At 40.6% G+C, this 18,425-nt stretch overlaps 1 protein-coding gene across 6 annotated transcripts in view; it reads right to left on the reverse strand.

Annotated features, from left to right (window-relative positions):
• Positions 1-12,715, reverse strand: part of WDFY4 (WDFY family member 4) — a 144,831-nt gene extending 132,116 nt beyond the window's left edge. For 4 of the 6 annotated variants that reach the window (XM_055721206.1, XM_055721205.1, XM_055721204.1 and 1 more), the window contains exons 1-7: positions 12,571-12,715; positions 7,062-7,334; positions 5,745-5,859; positions 5,047-5,150; positions 3,427-3,573; positions 2,868-3,057; positions 1,565-1,754 (exon numbers count right to left, since the gene is read on the reverse strand). In XM_055721206.1, the coding sequence (XP_055577181.1) occupies positions 1,565-1,754; positions 2,868-3,057; positions 3,427-3,573; positions 5,047-5,150; positions 5,745-5,859; positions 7,062-7,322 (1,007 nt within the window). In that variant the 5' untranslated portion in view covers positions 7,323-7,334; positions 12,571-12,715. Of the gene's footprint in view, positions 1-1,564; positions 1,755-2,867; positions 3,058-3,426; positions 3,574-5,046; positions 5,151-5,744; positions 5,860-7,061; positions 7,335-11,502; positions 11,608-12,570 lie in introns of all 6 variants that reach the window. The other 2 variants (XM_055721203.1, XM_055721202.1) reach the window with 2 other exon arrangements.
• Between the last annotated feature and the right edge of the window lie 5,710 nt (positions 12,716-18,425).

Here is an 18,425-nt window from a genome sequence, read left to right on the forward strand (position 1 = left end):
CATCTCTCTCCTCCATAAGGAGATAGTTTGACCTGTAATCCCAGATTTGCCATAGTTTAGACTGAAGTGGGAGTCTGTCAAAAGGCAGAGCTACTTATCATGTCATCCTAGTCTATACTGCTTAGAGGGATCGATTCTTAAGGAAAACTGCAGCATCTGGGCATGGGTTGATGGCAGAGGAAAACAAAATTAATGTGCTCTGCTTTAATCTAAACAATAAAAAAAAAAAAAAAAGGGTGGAGGGTGGGGGAGCAGAGCAAATGCTAGTATCCATTTTGGTGGGAAAGACTGCAATCAAGCTTCTTTTTACCTGAAAAAGAAACTCCGAACATCAGAGAAAAGGAAATCTGGTCACACAGCACATTCAAGAAAGAAGCTCTCTGTCAACCCATTTCTGCCAGTATATGTTAAAAAGAAAGACAAATCTGAAGCCTTGAGCACCTGCATGCTATTTCTCTCTCCAGCCTGGTTACATCAGTTAAGAAGGATGGGAGCAGCCATAGCCCTTACTGATAAAGACTGGGCATTTCTGCCCCTATATAGTTAGAATTTCATCAGAAATATATATCTCAACACAGCTTATGACAGAAAGCTCGACAATCTACAGTAACTACAGAAAACACCGCTAGAAAGAGACATAACTTTTTCCAACTGTAGGTTAATAATTTTGTGCTATCCCATAATCATAAAAATCATACTCACGTATGGATATATTTTGGTTCATGATTCAAATTACAATCCTCTATATCTAAATTACAGAATACCCACCCTCAGTCTAAGGTACTGACCAGGGATCAAAGTTCTCCACCAAAGTGTTGGAGAAGTACAAGAAAAGGCAAAGCCAGAATGGAAACAAGAATAGATTGAGAAGATCTGGAAATGCTTTCTTCATACGATATTAAAGAAAATTATTAAGAAAAGATATTAAAGAAAACCAAAACAGAATTCCTAAAGTCCTTCTGGGGAAGTGTAATATACTGTTTTGACATAGCAAAACTCAGAGTCTGGTTAGACAATGCAAGGAGACAAGGAGGGTAAAGGATTCTACTTTGTACTTTTGATTAGGATAACTAGTGGGGATTTGTCTTGATATGTTTATATTCACCTCAGTTCTGAGGAACATAACCATTTCAGATATAAGTTTGAGTGGGGTTTTTTGTTTGGTTGGGTTTTTTTGTACAGCAAGGAGATCAGCTTTCCGTCTCTAGTGCTGACTGCACTCCTGGATCAAGAGTTCACCTTAACCAAGACAAATGTATCTGACCTATAACCCCTCTTACATTAATTGACAAAGAACCTTCATCTTGTGATTGGTAAGTCCCTATCCCAACTGTAGACTAACTTCTCCTACCATTAATTTCCATTATGGTTTCACTAAAAGAAGTTATGTACTACTTCCCTTCCTAAAACAGTAATGAAAAAAATCAATATTAAGGTCTTTATTGTTGGCTTTGCATCCACATAGGATTACCTACATGATTCATATTTTAGAATAAACAACCATGCATTCTGAATATGAAGTTTTACCACCCTCTAGAAGCCCACTTAAAACCTCTTTACTTACCCAAGTAAAATTTTTAGCAGGAGTTGGTATCCATCATTATTCTCGAACTCTGTTAACAAAGCTGATGATATGGGATAGGAATCTTTCACAAAGCACAAGATAATACTAGCAGCTTCACACACATCGCAGGCAGGTAGGTTGTCAGCCAGTTTAAAGAGATTCTGAATAGCTATTTTAATGCAGTCCACAGCTATGTGGGAAAAAAAAATGCAGGTATTTAAGAACTGACAAGTTCAAAGTTACCAATAAAAAAGAAACCAGCACATTTGAAAATGTATTTCCCAGTAAAACAGGACTCTATTCAAAATTTTTCTAGGTTAAAAAAAACAACATCAAGAGGATATACGAATGTCACACCTGTTTTAGAGGCCACATGAAGAACATTTCTGATTTTAAAGTATGCATGCATGCATTTCTTTGCTTAACTCTCAGCTGATTCAGTCTTAGGAGTACAAACTTCAACTCACCCACTCACCAAAATTTGTATACAGTAAATCCATCTGTCTGAATACAAGGTAAGCAGAGGCTGACATATTTTATTGTTTTGTACTAAGTCAATCACACATTCTATGTGAAGTTAACAGATGAATTCTGCCTCAATGAGGCTTGCTCCGAGCAATGAAGCTTAGTTTTCTTGTCTGATCTGATGGCCAGTCCTTCCAGGACAGCTTCAAAATGTCTAAACAGATCAGTAATCTTAGAACTATTATTCTTCAGTCTTTCAGTCTCACTCAGGAAGCCAAATTTTTTATTTTTAAAAATAAAAATACCTATATGCAGTTACTCCATGACAAGGAACACTGACAGTATAGTGTGGATTATAAATTTATTTTTTTTTTTCCTTCTAAGAAATATAGCCTCCTGGCCTTTGTACTTCTTAGTAACAAGAAGATTGCTTCCTTTAATAAAGCTTAGGAAGAAATGAGGATGTACCTCTGCCAATCATGATGTTGTCCCAAAAGGTACCACTACTCTGGCCCTCACGTTATATTTAGAGTGCACATGAATCTTAGGCTCGTACATTGAATCATACAAAAATCTTGTCCTTTCCTACATTAGTGTGGTAGGTGGGATTGGCTCTTGCCTGTAATTTTATTATTTTTGTGTGGAAAAAACTCTTCATTTTCCAGTTGGCTATCAGTACTACATAAAGCTCCTGTCTAGAAAGCCAAGAGCCCGTGTATTGCAGTTGACTGACTACCAGATGATGTAAAGATAAAAATCTATCCCAGGTAGACTGTTTTTGAGACATCATTGTCAGTGGAGCTATACAGAAAGGAGAAACCAAATCACTAAACCAAACCTTGAAGGTACACAATGCTGTTTTTCGTCTGAGCCTTTGAAATTGTTCTCAGCACACGGCCTGTAGGTGCTTTCCATGAGTGGCTACACTGGTCCCAGAGTGAAGCAGTTGCTATTATTAATGACTGAAGCTTATCAGCTGCTAGAAGTTCCTCTACACCTTGTTCCTCTCTGTACATCTTAAGCATTATCTGAAAAGCAAAGAAACATCAACTACTATAAACACCTCTGCAGATATCTGGGAGATTAAGAAAAATTAATTAGGGGGGGATTATAGTTTGATACTAATGCCAGAAGAAAGGATGCAGTGAAATTAAAAAGTTAAACTACCACTAGGATATTCTTAATGGACTTTTTGCCACTTAAAGTCATGTTGTTTTGTTTAACAAAAAAGATGTTTAAAAATAAATCTGATTGTTCTATATTGCTCCTGATACTTGTTCAATGGTTTTCAGTCCTTTTTTTTTTTTTTTTTTTTGCAGTTTGAATCAATCATAGCTAAAAGCCTAAAGGAACATCTGAGTACTCAGAACAAATGAGCTCCCAGAGGTGCATCTCACCTGAACAACCATGTCCTGAGTTTGGGTGTCATCCTCGCTTATGTCTCCATAATCACTGATTTTCTTCAGAGGAAAAGTAAAGAAAAGGTACAGGCACTGCATCAAAGCAGCTGGAAGGCCAGATCCAATTATGTTCCACATAGTTCTCTAGGTAAGGAAAATAAAAATCAGCTCCTTCAGAAGATGACCACAGTTTCCTTGTGTTTCTACACACTGAGTGTAGTCATGGCAGATGAAAGAGCTACTTGAGCATTTTACTCTTACAAGTTCTCCAGGGCACACAAGCATGGCAATCATATAGAATGGCTGTACAAATCCACTTGGCAGAAGTAAACACACTGACCATGTGTTGCCATAGCTATTACCAGGACTTCCCACTCTAGCTGAACTACAGTTTTGATGGAGATACTGACCATGTCCTGTACAAGGAAACCTACAGCTGATAAAGCATACGGCTTGCAAATTAACTAGCAGCTAACATAGCAGTAAGTCCAGGGGCAGACAGTGTCCCCTTTATCATTAGTTCACGGGATACTGTGCAGCTACAAAAGTCTAGTATGTTAAAATCATTAATTCTTTATTCGCTCCTTGACCGAGCCAGCAGCAATTTAGCTATAACACCTTTCCTTTTGTAACATACTGCACAACTGCACACACCTTTCTAATTATAGGTTTTATAAATGCAAGAAACTCCACAATGTTTCTCAACACTTAGGTTCTTCCCATCTTCACTATGGCTGTGCACAACTCACAGAGAAGTCCCAGTGTGCCTGCTTGGCACACAATAATCAAAACAAAAATCAGCAGAAAATTTAACAGAAAGGTGAGGTTTGTGATATGAAGTTTGAGTGTGAGCCACAAAAAATAGCAACGTCTTAAATCTGTGAAAAAAAAAATAAAAATCAAACCTCATCAGGAACTTCATGCTGTTACTAACTATATATAATTTAATAGAAATCCTTATACACAGAACATGTCCACTAGAAGCTGACAGTAATATTTTATTTTCATGTATCTGGATAAAGATAAGAAACTGCTCAGCCCAAAGTCAGGGATAGATGTACCCACAATGTCCATCAGCAAGCTGTACTGCTGATGCCAGTCTGCATTCAAGATGGCTGTACAAGTACAGTTTGTGAAATGTTTTGAAATGCTTCAAAGTGAGAGGCTATCAGGATGGAAAATCCAACCATTACATTACCATATAGATCCTTATTACTCCTCTTTTTGATATGGAAGCTGGAGTGACAAAGAAAGGTTGAAGAGCAGTGATACACAAGGAGGGGAGGGAAGGAAGATTAATCAGAGGAACGCTACAAAAAATAGCTGCCTGATGATCAAAATAAAAAGGGTATGTGAAAGCAAAGAGCACACACTTCCCTCTTCATAGAAAAGCCTGAACTATAAACCTGGTTGTGTGTCCTCTACCTGACTGTATACCTTGGGCATGCTGAAGCACAAAGCATTGCGGATAACACACACATGAGACTTAGGTGTTCCACTGTTGAGGTGGCTACCCAGCTTCTCTGAAATAAAAAGGAAAAAACCAAACCAACCAACCAACCAACCAACCAAAGAAATGACTACAAAGGAGTCTTGTGGGCAGTGGGTTTTTCTTACCAAGTCAGTCTGAGAGAGAAGATACACTGATTTCAGGAGCAAATGGCCATCTTCTGCTTCCCCTTTCTGTTGCAGCAATTGCTCCAAAGCCAGACGAGCTTGCTCTGTTACCATAAAAATATTAACCTTTAATTTATTTATGAAATATTAAAATACTGCATTGCTCCTTTCTTAAAAGATCTGACAAATTTAACAAAATTACAGTAGCATGAGTCCACTGAAGTGAAGAGAAGGACATAAAAGGATTTTGCTGCAGCACCAGGTTAAGATCAGTTCATGTAAACTACATGTTTCAAACTGACAAGCTTCACTAGGAATACCAGCTCAGTTCATGAAGTCTGCCAGCTGACCAGCGTGAAGAATGTACAACAGCCACCAGGAAAGCCATGTGTGGCTAGCAAGTATTTTTATCATTAAAGAAAGCTCCTCAGAACAGTGTGTAGCCTACTCTTTTAGTGCATAGCTGCAGTATTACACATTTCCAGCTACAAAAGTTCCAAATCCAAGGTCAGCAGGACATACAAGCCCAGTTCTTCAGTGCAGTCATCTAAAACCAGTGCTAGCTCACCACCTACTAAAAATCTGACTTGCTACACTTACTGTTTTCCTGTTCCCCTCCTTACTTCCCTCATGGTAAGCACAGAGGATATCTGAATGACAGCACATTCCCAGAATAAAAGGATCCAGTGGATCATTACCTGCAGGTTTGCCATTGAGGTTCCTCTTAATTTCTTTTGTCAGAAGCTTGGAAACCTCACTGGCTAACAGCTGAATGTTGGGGAATATGATTACTCCACCAGACTGCTCCCAGGCCTGAAATCCAAGTGTAACTGTTAAGTCTTTCTGATACAGCATGTCTTTGGTAGATTTAGAAGTACTAATAAATATAAAGAAACAAATATAAAGCTAGCATACCCCTGCAAAATTCTCTCCCCAGCCAGTGTAATCCATTTAAGCAGCATTTGCTAGACAGGCAGGAGCCTGACACTAGTTACAGAAGTCAACTCAGAGCTACTTTTTGAATCATGTAATACACCTACTAGAGAACAGTTACATTTTCTAATTTGAATACAATCAAAACAATGTAAATGTTTGTCATAGCCCCTGTGTCACTAATTGTTTGTTACTGTTTCCCTCTTAAATGGTTTTTAGCCTTGACTTTGTGGAAAAAATGTTCAGAAATAAAAAAAAAAAATCCAGTAGACTAATACTATCGCACCCAACTGGCCTCCTACAATCAGGTACTATTACTTTTATATAGTCACTACACTCAAGGCTTCCCCCAACCAGTCCTTTGTTTGTTAGTACATTACAGAGTTATTATACATTAGAGTTGTAACACTAGTTACTCATCACAGAGCTCTTCCAGTTTCACCTGTTAATATGGCCATCTCAGAAATTGTTGGCTGATGGAAACTGTAAGGCATGGGGTAGGGCAGCCTGCTAACTAAAACGTTGTAGTTCTCAGCTGTGTCCCCCAACCACAGTATGACCTTCCCCTCCTCATGCCACAGTTTCCCTGTCTGTGATGCAATTCCTCTCAGGCACAAAACTTAGATATCAGCACTGTCATTAACCCAAAAATTTCCATCTTAAGACTGTACCCCTGCCTTTCCCCTCGCTGGCTGCATGCCACAGCCACATTTTCCCAGACTGAAACTGTGCTCAGCCCCCCAGTAAGCAATAAAACAGATGAGGCAGACATGAAGTGACCCCTTCACAGGATACTGACTGGGAAACAGGCCTGTCTCATCAACATACCCTTTGTCTCCAATAGTAGGATTTAGCCACTCCCCCCATGTACTTTTGTCATGCTAACATAGCAGATTAGTTAGATAAGAGGACAGGAAACTTTGCCCAGGCTCCAATGGAATAAAAGTAATTATCACCTGGACAAAGGGATCACCCTCCAGTTAACTCCGCCGGCAGTTAGGGTCACCACAGAATGGTTAGAGCAACATAAACTCAAATTTACATCCTTTGCATCTGCACCAAAGGCAACAAGGAGAACAAACCTTTAAGAAGAGGGGAAGAAATTCTAGCAGCCTTCTCTGTTTCTCCTCTGGGATGAGAAATGGAGCCACCTGCTCATACTCTACAAACTGTCTGCCTAGATTCTCCCACTGGAGGTTATGGCTCTGGGGTGGCTTGTCCTTGTCGTGTGCAGGCCGACCCAGCTCTTCTGCTTTGTCTCCATCATCAGGGCTTTGCTCTTGCTGTCTTGCTTTGCCAGATGAATCCTCCAGCTGCCATGCAAGTTCAGCTGCTTTGTCCATGCTGAAGTGAGACTCAAAGTTAAAGATACTGTGTTATTTACAGTTATCATAATCTCTTACCAGTCCCATGAAACTAGGCCCTGAAAGTTTTAACTATTGGAGTTGAGGAGTTTAGAAGTATGGAAATTCTGGCAGCCACTGACTCTTTTCCACTCTTTTACACCAATGGAAATCAGGCCTCTTCAGTTTCCATCAAAATCAGCAATATGCTTATTGGTGTCTAGGACATAGTCTGACTACTCAAAATATGACACAAATTATCATAGTGTGGGCAGGCAGCTGGGGATTTATCACAAAGATGAATGTAGATCATCACTTTACTCACCAAATACAGTCCTTTAAGAGCCTAGAAGAATATTTAACACATCATTACACCCCATCAAAGAAAAACACCAACGTACACCCATTTCTAGGAAATAGGTTCCTTGTCTACAGTGCTTCTTTGCCATTCTAGTTTGTCAATGAATACTCCAAAAAGCAAATTACCTCAAAAACTGAGTCATATCTGCACTACCAATACATACATTCCTTAAAATAAATTTTTAAGAAGACTTATGAGCCTGGTTTAGAAATTATAAGCCAACACTAATACTGTGTTTGGGATTCTATTTCTTCACCATCCATCATTTATGCAGCTTGATTACAGCTTGCACGCTGTCCACTCCAAGCCAGATGAACCAGTTTCACTTCCACACTCATGCAGTAGCTCCATACTGCAGAGATGAAGAGGGTGAAATTATCTTGTCGCTGTGCACCACACCACCTGCAGGAAACCAATGGTCCTAGCAGACACCTATGCTTGGATGTATATCATAGAATTGTTTAGGTTGGAAATTACCTTTAAGATTAAGTCCAACCATTAATCTAGAACTGCCAAGTCCATCACTAAACCATGTCTAAGCACTGCATCTACACATTTTTTAAACACCTCCAGGGATGGTGAATCCACCATCTCCCTGGGTAGCCAGTTCCAATGCTTGACAACCCTTTCAGTGAAGAAATTTTTCCTAATATCCAATCTAAATCTCCCCTGGCACAACTTGAGGCCATTTCCCCTTGCCCTGTCACTTGTTATCTGGCAGAAGAGACCTAATCTCCACCTCCCTACAGCCTCCTTTCAGGCAGTCATAGGGAGTGATAAGGTGTGTCTGTCTGTTCTGTCCGTCCCCCCCCCCCCAAGCATCTTTTACTCCAGACTAAACAGCCCCAGTTCCCTCAGCTGCTCCTCATCAGACCTGTGCCCCAGACCTTTCACCAGCTTCGTTGCCCTTCTCTGGACACGCTCCAGCACCTCATGTCTTCTTGAAGTGAGGGGCCCAAAACTGAACACAGTATTTGACGTGCAGCCTCACCAGTGCCCAGTACAGGGGAACAATCACTTCACTAGCACTGCTGCCCACACTGTTTTGGGTGCAAACCAGGATGCTATTGGCCTTCTTGGCCACCTGGGCACACTGCTGGCTCAGATGTTCAGCCAGCCATCAACCAGCATGCCCAGGTCCTTTTCTGCCAGGCAGCTTTCCAGCCACTCTTTCACCCCACAGCAGAGGGTAACTGATTTTACCACAGCCCATACTCTGTCCTTTTACCAGGAAGTGGAGGGCTACAAAATTTTGATCAGTCTCCAAGGATGTCAGTCTGGAATTTCTGACCTCAACAACAATTTATGTTTCACTGCTGCTGTTTTCCTTAATTATTAGCACTAAGACAACACAGTCCTGTGACAAGAAGAAGTATGATGACTGTGCGCACAGAATAAACAGGAAGACTCTGTTCCTCATGACTACGTGGGAGTTCAGTTTGTCATATGTTATACTTAACCCTCGTAGGGGATTTCAATTCACTTGACTCATTGTGAAGCTGTACAGTGTGTTGAGAAAGCCTGGGTACTCTTCTAGCATAGAATGAGCATAGTTTAAGAGTTACTTTTTCAATGAGCCTGCTCTCACATCCCAGGTGGCATCATTCTCTTCCTAATGGAAACCTCTCACCTTGAAAGCTACTCTGCTAAGACTAAATCAATGCTAAGTAACAAGTTAACTCACTCCCAGGGCCTACATTCACCTTGGTCATTTCTATAGAGAAGCTGAGGCACAAAGAGGTGAAATGAAGTCCTTATGCTGACTCAGAAGGTCAGTGACTGACCAGTCAATGGCACTGCTTGAACTGCACTGCACTGAATGGCACTGCAAATGCGTTTATCAGTTTTATCTCTTTCTATTTATAATTTATTTTGCAGACTTTTCTTACTGGTGGCACAGTTAAGGCAAATAGGGCTGGTCACTTAAAAAATTCTCACGATTGTATGGAATGAAAGAATTATTTCCCTCTCCACAGAAAGTATTAAAACCAGATATGCACACACAACTTCATTAATGAAGACCTAATTGTAACAGACTATGTAAAACATTTGAGTGTACATGGAAGTCTTTAATCTCCAGAAGTACATGAAAGCAAAATGGAGGTTATCATTTGCCTCCTTATTTACTCCAACTGTCTAGACTACAAAAGGCATATTACACTAAATATCAGTCCTCTAGTAACGGTCTGTTATCTCCACTTCCACTATCTGCTTTAAATATTCCTTCTCCTAATAGCCTATTCTTGCATCTACAATTTCATTTGGGCTTCTAAATACTTCACATTTTTTATTCCTCTTGGAGGATAATTATTCTTCTAGACCAATCGCAGTATCACAGCATCCAGCATTCAAGTATCTTTGGTATTAAGGATAGCTTAGATATTTTTAAAATGCCTTATATGTTGGCTCTCTTCTACATCCCACCATTTGTCCTGATCCTCAGTGTAAATTAATGGCTTATTTCAGCTTTGACAAGTTATAAATATTACAATGACACAAAAAGTAAAGTCTAAGTAATAAGTATTTTAAAATATGTGAAAGTGAAAATATATCAAATAAACCTGATATTATCATTCAGAGAGTGGTGTTAGGCAACAGAGGAAGTGGAACTTATTAATGTGTTTTCCCTTTTGTTCTAAATGAAGCTTGTGTGAAATCACACTTGTGTGGCTACACCTTTTCAGACTGATAAGACAAAAGGGAAGAAAGGTCTGACCAAAGCTGGCAGGACAGGCAGAATGCTAGTACTAAAAGCTTACTGACTGAACAAACATGATTTTTTTAAATGACATTTTAATTGCGTTTATCTGGGATCAACTCCCCTAGCAGTCCAAAGAAGGATCCCATACAACTATAAAATCCCAATTTGCACCAAGATCAAGAAATTTACTTACACATTTAAAATAATTTCTTGTCAGAGAAGGGTCTCATGGCAAGATGGCTGACAAAAACACAATCAAGTCTCATACAAAATTTCAGAGTTTAGTCCACTTTTTATGGTAAGTATCTGCAAAAAATGTCAGATATTTGACTGTACATGGAAATATTTAATCTCCAAAAAGTACTTGAAAGCAAAATGAGGACTACTATCTGCCTCCTTATTTACTCCAACTGTTCAGACAACAAGAGGTATATTAGACTGAACATCAGACCCCTAGTACTAGGACTACCTGATTTAAATATTCCTTCTCCTAATAACCTTTTCTTGACTATTAAAACCAGGATTCTGGTGACTATCAGAAACACAAGGCTCACAGCATCCCAAAAATCCACTGTGATACCTTTTTACACCCCCTTCCCTTCCTTGGCAATACAGATAGCATTTAAAATGATTGACTGGCATGTTAAAACCAGGGATTCCACTATCTCACCAGGAAAGCTGTCTTATGCCATAACAGACCCAAGCAGTAGAAGGCATCAGTTGTTTCTTTTATGAACCATTTTATCTCACAGATTCTAGTTTTCACCCAATTCAATTACATTCCTTCTTGTGGTTCATGCCACTCTGTGCTCACACAAAATGACAGTACCTCAGAACAAACACTGTGCCAGTCACTGTCCATCTGCAACTCTTATCTCTGTCCCTCCTAATCTCCTCAGTTCTTCCTCCCTGAGCTCCCTCTTAAATTATCTACACTTATTGGTTCTGTGTCTAGTGATCATACTTGACCATATTGCATGAGGCAAACCTAAAACCACCACCAAAACAATCTACATTTTGATGTCACTCTATTTACCTTCTCCAAGTTATTAAAAAAATAAAAGAGTTAATAAAAATTCTCCAAGAATTAAAACAAGTTGCAAAACTCAATATCCTACCTATCCTTCCCAGGTCCATTTAACCATAAATTGTGTGGAAGGTATTCTCTCGTCCCAAGTTCTGGCACAGCGCTTTATACAATAGGAGCCTAATCTAGCTGGTGCCTTGAAATCAAAATAGATAACAAAATAAGAATAGCATAGGGGTATTAAAACATTTTTCAGTTTACAGAAGATTGAATACTGTTCAGAGAACAAGTCCTATTTCAGTAGGACATGGCCCCTACTTTTTCAGCAATATAAATATCATTTCAGCTTGTTTCAAGAAGGCGTGACACGATTACTACCAAAAGACTTGCGATCAGTTACACTAGGACTTCATTTGTCCAAGCATATTTTTACCTTTTGAGTACATCTAAGTTGCACAAGGCATTTCTGCAGTACAGTCTCACAAATCATTAATTCAGTTTAAAATACTTAACTGCATTTCTCTTCATTTTTGTTTGAAGACCATCTGCATGCAATCCAAAAACAGCTCTAAAACCGACTTCGGCTCTCCCACACAGGCACCTACTCTTTGTTTCTTCTGTTTCAAAAAGTAGCTTCTAAATATCTAATTAGCAACAGTTTCTTCTCTGGCTTGCATATACCCCTACCACAGTGAAAAGAGAAGCAGGGATATTTGATATACTTGCTTTTGAGATGTGGTGCTCCTGGAAATCAAATGCTCTCAATCTCAAGAGCAAACAGAATGCTTCTGGTTAGTCATGGACAATATAGTTGTAACAAACTCAGAGGAACAAGACCAGGCCAATTCTGATCATTTCAGAACAAGAGCTCATTAAATAAGGACATGAAGCTGAACCAAATCTAACAAGTCTCCACCAGCAGCTCCAACAGATATACCCCTTAAATCTGTGACCCTATTATCATCCCTTGATTAAAGGATACAAGCAAAACACTGATCCATTTTGCTCCTTGTACTTCATTTTAGGGTGTACTTTGACTGAAACCTTTGCTGTTTGAAAATAACCCTACCACAATAAACCCATTACAGATAATCCTGCAGATACCTTCAACAACTAACAGTTTGTACCTTTTGCTTTCACAGCAAATATCTTGACATACCTGGGATCCTAGGTTCAGCAGCTCCTGTTGCAGTCAATAACCGCATCCAGAGACAAGAGTGTTACTGCTTCTATCCTACTAGGCATCTTGGTGTATGCAGCAGCTCCCCCACTGCTCTTTAAACTTTCCACTGTGAATCACCTGATTGGCTGCTGCACTTATTTCCTGAGGAAAGCAGAAGTGAAGAGCAAATGACCCACATGCTCAGGACCCGCCAGCTCCCAAAGCAACAACTGAGTTTATGCACAAACCTGACAGGCATTGCATGTTTCTCCCTAGCTCAAGAGTAACCAGGTATTTCCTCCTACACCATATGGGCAAAGAAGAGTGTGTGTGTGGTGTTTCATTTTGGTTTCAATTTTAAATTCTACAAATTTACAAAGTAAAATTACTGCATGAATACAATACCACAAAATTCATGCTCTCTGTGCAACCTGTGCCCAAAGGACAAGCAACAGCTAGAGTCCTTCCTCAAATGCAATACCCTTAAAATAAATACATTTAAATACTGAGGTGAATGCTAAATAATAGCTCTACTAAAATGATCAAGGAAGCTACTCAGATCAAGAGGCAAACAAGCTCTATAAATTCGCTGACAACATAAGGGAGCCTAGATTAGATACTGGGTTGGAGCAAGACTACTTCTCAATTGCCTAGTTGCTCTTTGTTCTCCCTATCAACACATCTGAAAGGCTTTACAATTGTTTTTTGAGGGGAGGTAGAGTTTAAACATTTTTACACAGGAAACTCAAGTGTTTTGTAAACTGCTTCTCCCCAAGAATTTTATGGTGACCATTAGAATCAGTGGGATCACAGCCTTACAGTGATTGAAACCTGAAGGGATTTTACCCTAGGCAGTTAAAGTAATCTGTTTTCTGTTAACATCCGCTTCACTCAGATGCCTGAAAAAGTATTCAGGAGGAATACTAACTTTCTCTTCCAGTTAAGCTATGGCAGTATCCAGACTGGAGAGTCCTGATGTTTCTCAAGGTAGAAGCAGTATGTCTTGAAGGGACCGATTTCACTATTCAATAGGATTAAGCAGTAAAACAGGACAGCGATTCCCTATACACTGCAGGGACCTCTCTCACTGCAGTGATGTTTCTGGCATAGAAATCCCAGAGGATTGTTCTCATCCCTTACTGTGGAAATGTATTTATTGAAAGAAAGATCAACAATAGAGGCAGCAGCAAAATAATGGGTTTAGTTGATCCCTTTATAGATTATAGCAGGAATTAAGCATCTCTGTATCTCTGCTGTAAACAGAAATATACCTTAGAACCCAAGGAAAATATTCCACTCCAGTCTGTAGAGACAGTAGCCTTAAGATGAGCAGATTTTGGAAAGCATTAGCTAAGTATAATGTATAGCATGTTTTCCAAGCAGATGCAATGTCACGCTGAGCTACCCACACCCAGGGCAGATCCAGCGAATGTTGCATTAGGCCGCTTTAGTGAGCGCCACCGAGACACGCACAGCTCTGGCTGAGCTCAGTGCTGCAACAACATAGCTGTGAGGCCTCCAGGCAGCTCTGAGCACAGGCCCAGCAAGCTCACACAGCCTGCAAAAGGCTGCATCAACACATCCACTACTTTTCTGCCTTAGACTGCTCACATATTAGCTGCTACTTTCCCACTTGAGATCCAGCCAAAACTGCAGCGGTGACATTAATGGCAGAAGCAGAGACACAGAAGAGAATATTAATACCAACCCAGAGACAACATCATCATTTTCCCTTTCCTGACTCAGAAACAAGCCTAAATGTGCTCCATTTCTGCCCTTTTAGTCTCAGTTTAAAACCACAGAACAGAATATCATTTGCAGCAGCCCCTCCATACTGTTTTCTCAGAGAGGTTTATTTCCCAGGAGCCTTCCCTATCCAGTGGTGCCTCCCCTCACTAGATGCTGTCAGGACCCAAGTAGCCACACAGTCATTAGTAGATTTGCAATCCACACAGCAGAGGAAGCACCATTTCTCTTTTTCACTCTGCACTAACTGCTGATGGGGCTGGAAGTCCCGAATTTCAACACACCCTCCTGCTTAATATCTGCTTCACTGGAGCGAAACAGCTGTAACCAAATTATCTGTAGTAAAAATAACACAAGAAATAAAGATAATCTAATAGCTAATGTAAAGGGGACAGTGCCACAATGCCCTTTGTCAGTTTGGGTTGGTTATATTAACAACCCCTTGCACAGTGCCTCCATCTACAAAAATGGAGAAGAAAATCCCTCCGTTCTTCATCGTTTCCCCCAGTCTCACAGGAATAAAAAGCCAGGTCTCCCACATGCTTGTATTTGTATCTACATGCAGGGCACCTAGCTCAGAGGAACCCTCATCTTGATTTAAGGGTTCTGGAAAGGGCACTAGTAACCTCCTGGACCCAGGAGCTAACAACACCAACTGGAAACTGTCATCTGATAGGGGCAGCACCCTCAAGCAGATCTTGCATGGTCCAGTGGAGATGAGATGTCCTACCTGAGCTGGCCATACAGCGAACTTCCTAAGGCAAGGATCTGTAGATAATTACAAGGTCCACTGTCTCACAGCACCAAATAATGTCCCTTATGTCAATTCTTATTTAAACGTCTCTCTTCTTTGCCACTCCAACCTCCACACACAATGGAAAACCCCTGTTTCACTGCTTTACATTAATACCACCCACACCAAAGGTATCTTAGTGGTCCAGAATGGCTGGAAGCATAGCACTTCTCCAGTTTAAGGCTGGAGATAAGCTACTGCAGGTTTCTCCAGAAACACAACTTGCACCACTTTTCATTTGCATTAGGTTCACCAAACAGGCTGACTGGTTACACCCAGAACAGGCATGTTCTCTGCAGTTGCCATTGCCCGGGGGGGCTGTCGGTTCAGCCCAACTGCAAACCCAGATGGGATGGAGCTCTGCTGAAAAGCCTGTATTTCTCCCTTCATCAAGTTTCTCTCCTTGCAGACATAAGAAATAAAATGCAGCTGATGTTGCTGAGACAATACATTTTTCTGATTTTTCTGCTGCACATTCATAACCTTCAATCTAGAAAAAAAGCCAGTTAAACACATGTTCCTTTCAACACTGAAGTGCCCAAAAGTTGAATTAGCTGCAGCTTTTTTCCCATTCTTCACCTTTCCTGCTAAAACGCATTTTTTTCTCTTGATAAAAAGAACGTTGCTTAAAAAAATTTAATTGAATCATTTTTTATTTCTTTAACATCATAAAGGGAAGTGGCTGTGTTTCATTTTCCTCCCCTCTGTTCAATGGCAGAACCGAAGCCGACAGAGACTGCAGAGGAAGGCAATGCAAAAATTTAAACCATCTGCTTAACCATCATTTTCACTCATTGTTTTGCTCAGCAAACCTTGAATTCTACAATGAAGGAGGCATTCAGCTCCTTCAGCAAATCTTCCTAAAGAAGCAAAAACAGCAGGCTACAAAGCGAAAAGCTGCAAGACTCTGCGCCTGAGCAGCTCAGCTCAGCTCCTCTCCCTCTGGATGTAGGGAGGCCTGGGGTGATGGGAGGCCACCCCCTCCCGTGACTGCACTTTCCCGGAGCGCAGAGCCTCGCTCGGGGAGGTGGGGACTAAAAGCAGCTTCGGCCGGTGCTACCAGGCAGCCCCCGAAAGGGCCAGCGCCCTCACGGGGCAGCCTTCCCGCCCAGGCCTGCCGCCTCAGGCAGCGCCACCACCTCTGAGGAAAATAAGACAGCATGTACCGATGCCTGGCCACACTATGCAGATCATAAGGTAACTAGAATATTTTTACACATATATTGAATATGCAGAGATAACTATACTTCACCTTTAAATTAAATGAAGGTCACGCTGATGAAACCATGAGACTAGTTGCTGGTAAAGGTAGACTAGTTGCTGGTAAAGGTGTGCAGAGTCTCTGTGAGGCAACGTTTCCCTGCCTGTTGCCAGCCAGCAGTCCTTGGACCCGAGCACTCAGTCTGGATCGGGAGGTCTCGTTACACTGCTCTGGCACCGTCACTGATAGGTTGTAAAAGGGCAGTTTGCAGGGCTGGCGCTGGAGCCAAGCTCCAAACTCGCCTCAGGAAAGGCAGCCATTTTCTTCCCCCAATGACCAAGGGTAGGTGACCTGCAACCCTCCCTCTCTGCCTCCTGCCAGCCAGCCTGCACCTCCGCACTGGTAAGGTTTGATCAGTAGTAGCAGTGTTACATTTTTTATCACATCGAATTCTGCTGTTTCAAAATATTTCATTGGGACTTGGAACAAATTGCCTCCAACAAAAGTCTGTAAATCAAAAGGGGATTTTTTTTCCAATGCTTTTGTTGTTTAAACAGGAATAAATCAAAGTATATCCCAGAGCCTGTATCTTAGAAGTCAGACAGGAGCAGTGCTTTTCAGCCTTTTCCAGTCTGTGTAATCCTGAAGTAGTTCCCTATGAACCATTACACAGCAAGTGCAAGCCTGCTGCTTGACAGTCCCCCCTTCACTCATCTCTTTTGGCTCCTTTAAGAGTAGTCAGTGGTGTGTGTGAGGGGAAGGAGAAGTCACTGGACTATATAATCACAGAACTACCCTAAATAATTTTAAACTACTTTTTTTAAAAAAAAATGTGCATAGCTGTCACCAAAATTATTTCAGAATTAGTAAAACAGGATTGATTTTTTAAAAGCACAAGGAAAAAGAAGCCACATTTAAAAACTGGTTTGTAACAACAGTGAAAACACTTTGAAACTCTCATACCCAAACATCTTGCTCAAATTAATAGGGTTCCCCCCCCCCCCCCGCCCAGAAGACAAAAAAAAGTATCAAATATGAAAGTTCCACTGGGAAGCTGCTATTTTGATTAAATGCCACCTACTGACTAGAAAAATGTTGTGCAGGAAAATTTTTAAGGCAGCTTTACTGAACACATATCTCCACACTGGAAATTATGTTAGTCTAATGAGATTGAGGAAGTTGAAAGGGTAATGCAAAATATAATGGAATACCATTTCTCCCCCCTCCCATACCTCTGATTAACTTTCTACTACAGGATATACAGGAATTCATTGTTTTCATGACCAACTCAAAAGCTGTCAAATGAAAGGATCATGATACAGAAGTTCTGCAAGAAAATGTTCACAAATATTTACAAAACAGAAAGGTAGACTTTAACACTTAGTACTTATCAGAAAATACCACTCTTAGACACAGCCTCAGAAAACAGCACAAGACATAATGACATAAGCACATATTGACCAAGAGCTATTTGTTGGAAGATTTATTCTTCTCACTTTCTCTGCAGAAGCACCAAAACCTCTGCAGACAATACCACCTCCTTAAATCTCAGAAATTGGTTCTAGTTCCTAACATCTCTCTTTGCTCTCTGAAGGATGTTGTGTAGCTTGCACAGCCCACAGCAACTCTCATTGTCATCTTGTACGAAATAGGGAGCCTGAAGTTGCAAAATCCTTGCAATGCAAGTATGAGCACAGATATTTTTCCATCTCTGATGTGTCCCCTACTAACTACTGCTATTTATTCTTTGGCAGCTACCAAGTCTATTTATAAACTCCTGCTCCCCTGACCTTGCTTTCCTATAAGCTGCACTCCCAGACTCCGCATGTATCCAAGAAGGCTGCTTTCCCACAGTGATAACTACTCAGGTACTTTCAAACAGCTAATAACCATGCTTAACAAGCTGTCACAGTCTATTCATGGATAAGCTTGGGTTTTCTACAAATATTCTTCTAGCTCTCTGCACTAGACTCATATATCTTCCCCTGTCTTTAATTCCTTATTTATGGAACTAATACTTCAATTGAATTTGGTTGCTAGCTTTCTGCCACAAAATTCTGGACAGAAAAAATGGGGACAAACTGATGAAAGCAGTATTTTTCCTATCTGGTA

Source organism: Falco cherrug, chromosome 9 (genome assembly GCF_023634085.1).
Source record: "Falco cherrug isolate bFalChe1 chromosome 9, bFalChe1.pri, whole genome shotgun sequence".
NCBI classification, from domain to species: Eukaryota; Metazoa; Chordata; class Aves; order Falconiformes; family Falconidae; genus Falco; species Falco cherrug.